The 6,463-nt window shown below is 42.5% G+C and overlaps 1 protein-coding gene and 1 long non-coding RNA gene across 5 annotated transcripts in view; one reads left to right on the top strand and one right to left on the bottom strand.

The window, feature by feature from the left end:
• Positions 1–465: 465 nt before the first annotated feature.
• On the bottom strand, positions 466–4,086 carry LOC116704109 (uncharacterized). Its single transcript, XR_004335595.1, has 3 exons — positions 4,076–4,086; positions 3,575–3,576; positions 466–635 (listed from the first exon to the last, which is right to left on the bottom strand). It is a non-coding gene; the product is annotated as an uncharacterized LOC116704109 (long non-coding RNA).
• A 1,421-nt stretch (positions 4,087–5,507) lies between these two features.
• The window catches only part of rxraa (retinoid X receptor, alpha a), a 124,357-nt gene continuing 123,401 nt past the window's right edge, over positions 5,508–6,463 (top strand). Inside the window, exon 1 of one of the 4 annotated variants that reach the window (XM_032539334.1) lies at positions 5,508–5,906. In XM_032539334.1, coding sequence (XP_032395225.1) covers positions 5,879–5,906 — 28 coding nt within the window. In that variant the 5' untranslated portion in view covers positions 5,508–5,878. The remainder of the gene's footprint in view (positions 5,907–6,463) is intronic. The other 3 variants (XM_032539333.1, XM_032539336.1, XM_032539335.1) reach the window with 3 other exon arrangements.

Below are 6,463 nucleotides of genomic sequence, written 5' to 3'. Positions count from 1 at the left end.
AAAAGGTACATTTCAGTTCCGGATCTCTATATTTTAGCATTTTACCTTCATATCTTCATGTATTTAGATGAGTAATGTTTCCTCATCTTAGTGCACTCCGTTAACGTTAATGCACATGTGCGTTTGTTGCTGAAGCAAATTAATGTTCATGTAAAAAAAAGTAACAAAAAAGTAGCAAAATAAAGAAACTTTATCCATAGGACTACTGTTTTGTTGTGAGTTGCGCTCTGATTGTCAAAGTCAAAACGCTGCTAGTCTATATCCTTCACGTTCCACTTCCAGGATTGCAGTAAATTCCGCCGGATGCACGTATTTTCCGTTTTCTTCCACTGTCTTTGTGTTGGAATTTGAAATTCCATTGATTTATCAGGACTGTGATTGACTGCTCCTCAAATCTCTATGGGAAATTGAGACAGTTGGCTAGACTCTGGGTCCAATCTGAGTTTTCTCACGCACGACTATTTTGCAGCGGCTCCGTGCAGAGTTTAGCACCGCCCCAGGACGATTGTGATTGGTTTAAACAAATGCCAATAAACAAGCGCAGGTTTTCCTCTCATCCCCGAATGCTGTGTGGAGTAGCCAGACCCTCCTTTAGCGTGCTTTGGAAGAGGTTCTGGCAAAGCGAGACTACGACACTGCAAAGCAAAGCAGGATTAGGAAGCAGGATCAGCAACAAGGCAACACAATTCAAACAGGCTTTTAGTTAGACGTGGGTTTTTTTATGGTTTTGTTTTTATGTTTTCCATTTGTTTTTAAGTGTCTTATGCATTGTATTGTACTTTGTTGGTATTGTATTACATTTTACTGTGAAGCACTTTGTGTTTTTTATCTGTGAAAGGTGCTATACAAATAAACCTTACTTACTTACTTACTTACTTACACAAAGCAGCTGAGGTCTGCAAGGCAAAACTGCAAGCCAAAAAAAAAAAGTAAAACGTAAACGAGTGACCGAAGTGAGCGTAGACAGTGACAGTCAGCACTTCAACTGGTGGTTTCCAGCACACAAATGTGGAACATTTAGCACACAACAGGAAAACAATGGAATTGATACTCCTACTGTCAATTCAAAACAGACCTAGACGGCTGAGTGAACAGATCTTATGTAGTGTGCCGTGGACCTACTTAGAAGTCTGTGGAGGGACAGAATACATGTAATGGTATTGCAGGAATTTGATTCTAAAACCTGGGATCAGACGACCGTATTGTCCGTTTATGCACACAGCAATCTCACTGGAGACAGTCTGGCTAAAAATAAAAGGATAAAAAGAGAAAAAGGACATTCACAAGGTGACACTTTATACGTTTGCTTTTTAGATGGTAACAGAGTAGAGCTTCTTTATTGTGTTTCAACAGATTTTCCGATTTTTCCACAGATTTGAGGGTAAAATTATTGATGAGAAATTGAATCGGTTGACCTTCCGACGTGACCTTACGTCCCCTGTCCTCTTTCAACTCCAGACGAAGAAAAAAAAAACATAGGAAAATATAGAGGAAACGTTTGACTACACCTTCAACCCTTTGCACAGCCATAATTCAGCCTCTCAATCTGTCGGCTCCGGCGGCACAGTGGCTCCATCATTGTGCAATAATGCTGGACTCGATCGTTGGTAAGAAGATGATGCTCTGCAGGGACGGTGATTCTCCCCTCCGAGATAAAACCAGCTTCTTCTGCCGCGTGCTGACGTGATTTATCGCCATGTCTGTTTAAATGTAGCCAATTCCACTTTAATACGATATTAAAGAATGATGCATGTCTGAGCTTCAGATGTTCCCGTTGAGGGGCTCTCATCTGCCCATGGCGGCATTCAAAACCCTGCAGATACTCTACTGCTGATGTAATGTTCAATATTGATAACAGCCCTGAGCGGAATGGGCTCTGATCATTTAGGAAAATATTGTGCGTTTTTTTTTTTTTTTTCAAACTACCATTTCCTGGCCCTGCGCCTAGATTCATGCCATCCATCTGTTCAATTTGATGGGCAGATATCCACAAAACTCTTATCACCTCAGATGAAATGAACTCTGTCTGTGAAAACAGAGCAGTGCAAAGTGATGCGGGTGCATATGAGGTGGAATGTGCTTCATGGGCGCTTCGTTCGAAACCAGGAATTAGTTCTGAGACCTTTGTTTAACAGGTTTAAGTCTTTATTTTCACTCTGTGGACTAAAAAAAAAAAAAAAAAGCCCTGAAGGAAGATGTAGTCTAATACATGGCTGCTGTCTCTGTGGTGTGTTTTAGTAGACCATGCCAATGGTTTTGCATGTTTTATCCCATTTGATACAAATCACTTTTAAATGATTTGTCAAATTTGGATGCATTTTCTATCTACGATTACACAGCATGAGACTCTGCTATTTGATTGCCACTCTGCACAGAAATGAATGGAAACCCATGGCTGGCGAGAACAGATATTAGTAAAATGCTATCTGAAAATATCTAAAGCTGGACAGCGTGCACTCGGTTTTTAGACAAAATAGCCATGTTTATGACCACGTGTGTGCTTCTGTGTGTGTGGTGGTCCTTCTTCCTGCCTCTGTGTGCGTCCTCAGCGTTCAGTTTGTCAGCTCTTGTTGATTTCCGCAAGGGAAGTTGCCTCAGTGCTATCCTCAGACAAAGCCCTGACCCTAAGGGTTAAGGAATGTGAACCCAGGGCTGTGACGATCAAGACTTTCCCTCGGGGCGGACAATGCTGAACACCTCAGCAAACGCCCTAATGATCTCACGTGCTTTTGTGTTCCCCGCAGCGGACCTTCTTCCTCGGCGCTCAATCATGTCCACATTTGAGTGGAATCAGAAAAATAAACAAAACTGAGAAATTTCAGGTATTTCCTCCCAATAAAGACCAAATCAACTTAGTGTCTGACTACTTGCTTTATGTAATTACCTCTATTTCATTAAGAAACCAAATAGAGGCTTACTTTGAAATGGAAAAAGAAATTTGGATTCCAGTTACAATCAGTCATTTAATCTACAGTTTTGATTAATAAACACAAAAAATTTGGGTTTTGGACCACTGGTTGGACATAACAAGCTGTTTGAAGACATCACCTTAGACTCTGGGAAATTCTAATGAGCATTTTTGACTTTCTTACATTGTGTTGACTTAACAATTCATCGGAATATAATTGCAGTGTACATTGAGCCGTACATTCCTCAGGATTGGACGCCATTGTCATTGCCGCTGAAAGAGGCCATAATCGCTTTTACGGACGAGCTTGTTGTGAATGGTCAAAGTACAAAGGAGACCAAAAGGCCCTTGTCTCATTTATCACCCACTTTAAGAGAGGGAGAAAGAGGAGGAGGAGGTCGGCTGTCAGTGCAACCATAGCGGAGTGTATCATAGCGGTGGTCCCCCATTCTCCCCTGAGGCCCAAACACTTAACTTAAAGAAAGTTTTAAAAAAGCATGGCAAAAGCAAAAGACTGAAAGAACCGAGCCAAGAGATATTGCAATTAAGAGTTAAGTACAGATTCGAGGCCTTGGCTAGCAGAGATGTGATGTGTTGTGGAGTGCCAAAACACCCTCCGGAGAGTTTATATGAATGGAGGTGAAGGGTCAGAACGCTATTAATCACGGCTGGGGATGAGAGAACTCGGCCTGATCGAGGTGTTTGAGAAAGGCCGTGTTGTGTCTGTCTTCTATTACAGAGCGAAGGCCCAAGGCAAAACAGCCTACCGAACCGAGGACAAATAGGATGTCCAAATGCTGCTCTTCCCTCCCTCCCCCTCTGATGAGCAATTACCCAGCCAATTAAGTCACTTATCATCATCGTGCTAACATGACACCGTCTGCTGATTGATAATTGTTTACTCAGAAGACATAGATAAAGGATGTAGTCACACCAAAGCAAGGCCTTGAGCGGAGTGATCAGTAGTGCAGTTTTTCTCTCTCCTCACACGTCCGCGCAACTACACGAAAACACACTTAGGGCGCCCTGGTAGCTCCCCTGGTAAAGCGCGCTCCCACATATAGAGGTGTACTCCTCTATGCTGCGGCCGCAGGTTCGACTGCAACCTGCGGCCCTTTGGTGCATGTCATCGCTCCTCTCTTTCCCCTTGCATGTCTTCAGCTGCACTATAAAATCAAAAAATGCCCAAACAATAATCTAAAAAAACAAAAATGCACACATATAAAAAATGCACACACACGTGCACACAATCACACCTTGAAAAACCGCCCAGTCAAAGTTAACTTTACTCTTTTTTTGCTACCTTTGATCTTTGATGTGCCATACATTGTGTTAATTATGTATCTCGCCTCAGTGCAAACGTGGCGAACACCTTGAAATGCTTAACAGGAGCAGGCTCATCACAGGGGCCTGGAGGAAGGCTGCAGGAGGCATGTGTATATTCTACACCTTTCCCATAATGCACTGCATAAGGGATTTTACAGTACGGGGAAAATATAATACCTGAATCTGTGGTACTCTCCATCAATCTGGGCCAAAGGAGAAGCATTTTTGACTTGTGTCTTCCTCTATATATGTGCAGGATTGGGTGTCAAAGGGGAGGAGGTGCACAGATGGATGTGGCTTTAATGGAGTATAAACTGTCGTGTCCAGATAGCAGCGAAACCAATGACAGAGATGTAGCGTTACTTGAATGCAGGGAGAACTATGCAAATGAAGCATTCTGTAAAGCTAGCAGAGGTGGCTTATGTGAATATGCCCCCAAGCTTTTACGTATCTGCGATTAATTCATCATTCTTTTGTGCCATGTCGGCAGTATCGGAAAATATTGATATTGGAACTGCGGTCCATTTTAGCTTGCACAACGTTCTTGGTTTGGATTTACTTTTTTTAATGCAATATATAAACACATTGTGATAGCCAATTGGCAAAGTTGGTGAAATATCTGGATTTGTTTGAGTGTCAGGGAACTCTTTTATGTTGCCTACAATTGTACTGTGTTTGTACTTGGACACATGACAAATACAGATTTTTATAACTAGGCATTGAAAAAAGTTTTAAATCTCTGAATCTGAATAAAACTTTCAGTTTGCAAATGTGCAGGCATATTTTATAAAGAAGCATTTTTATAATTAATTAATAAAAAGTCATGGATTTTAAGTTCTTTATCAAAAAAGAATTCAATAGTTCTTTTATCCATGTTGCAGTAAACCTAAAGTTTGAGTTCCAAAACGATTGAGATTCAATAAGCGGATTTGATCCCAGATTCCCACTTGATAACATGTTATCATTCCTTCTGTGTAGGTGGGTGTGTTTATTTTATATTATGTAAGAGCAGCTTCTAGAGAGAGGCCAAGTGCTTTAGCGGTGAGTAGGTAGAAATATCTATCTACTGAGCCAACAGCCGTGGTTTAACATATGTGACCAGGTTAAAATAACAGGAGATAAGCAGTGAAAAGAATAAGTAGCGTATCTACTCCGCGTGATTTGGAAAACCTCTACCTCGAGGAAACTTACAGACCTTTTAATAGGCTAGCTGTGATGAAATGCGCTCCGTGTTTGTCTATCTTTTTTTGTGTTGTTCATTTCAAAGTTCACGATAAGGCTCCTGTTTGTGGCGGTGTCGCTGCAGCCCGGCCTGCGTTGGTGGGAGTACCCCCTGCACAGGTCCCTTTTGCAGTGCAGCTCCAGTAGTTGGAGTTGCTGTACACCGGAGCACGAGAGGGAGAGGAGCGCGAGCGCAGCAGCTCATTGAGCAAACAGAGGTAGAGAGACGTTATCTTTTGAGACTATCACACGTTGAGCTGTCACTTTTACGCTTCGTGTCGAGTCTGCTTGAAGAGAACCGCAGCAGGAGCAGCAGCCGCCGCAGCAGCGCCCTGGTCCGGTCTGGTGTGCTCGAGCAGCCGCCAGTGAAAAACTCCCAGACGCGGTCGTCTCAGCTGGCATGAGCTAACCTACCAGACAGACATGGAAACCAAACCGTTCCTGTCATTGGGTAAGTTTGTTTGTTCGTGACTAAGCCTTGCTCTGTTATACTTGTGAGGGGTTTTGATAGGACTTTCATCGGCAGATTAGTGTGAAACGTGTCCACGCGCTGTTTTTGAGTGCCGCTTTTTTTCTCTTTGGACAGTGTGTGCAATGGGTTAGGGTTAGGGTTAGTTGTCCAAATGCAGCAACATGTTTGGGACCGTTGACGAGCTTTAGCGGACATTGTCTTCTTCCGTATAATACTATAATAAAAGCAGACGTGTCCTCTCTGTGTTGCACATCTAATGTTGCTGTTGGAGCTGATGACATTTCGCTTTGATACGTAGTGACATCTCGTTGGAGATGAGTTGTGCGCACACTTCGCGCGCGCTGCAGTTAAATGTAGCACTTGTTTTTCACTTTGCTGAAAACTTTATTTTCATTTATGTCAGGTCCACATGGAAAAGTGCAGACCGAGATGAAGCTTAGTACTGTAGCGTTTGCTAAGCGCGGTAGCGAGTAATGCTGAATTTAAATATTACAGAAACCGAGGAATTTGAACTTGCACGAGCAGTTTTTTAGTTT

This window comes from Etheostoma spectabile, chromosome 16 (genome assembly GCF_008692095.1).
Source record: "Etheostoma spectabile isolate EspeVRDwgs_2016 chromosome 16, UIUC_Espe_1.0, whole genome shotgun sequence".
NCBI lineage: Eukaryota > Metazoa > Chordata > Actinopteri > Perciformes > Percidae > Etheostoma > Etheostoma spectabile.
The sequence above is the reverse complement of the archived record's forward strand: the minus strand, read 5'-3'. Positions and strand labels throughout refer to the sequence as shown.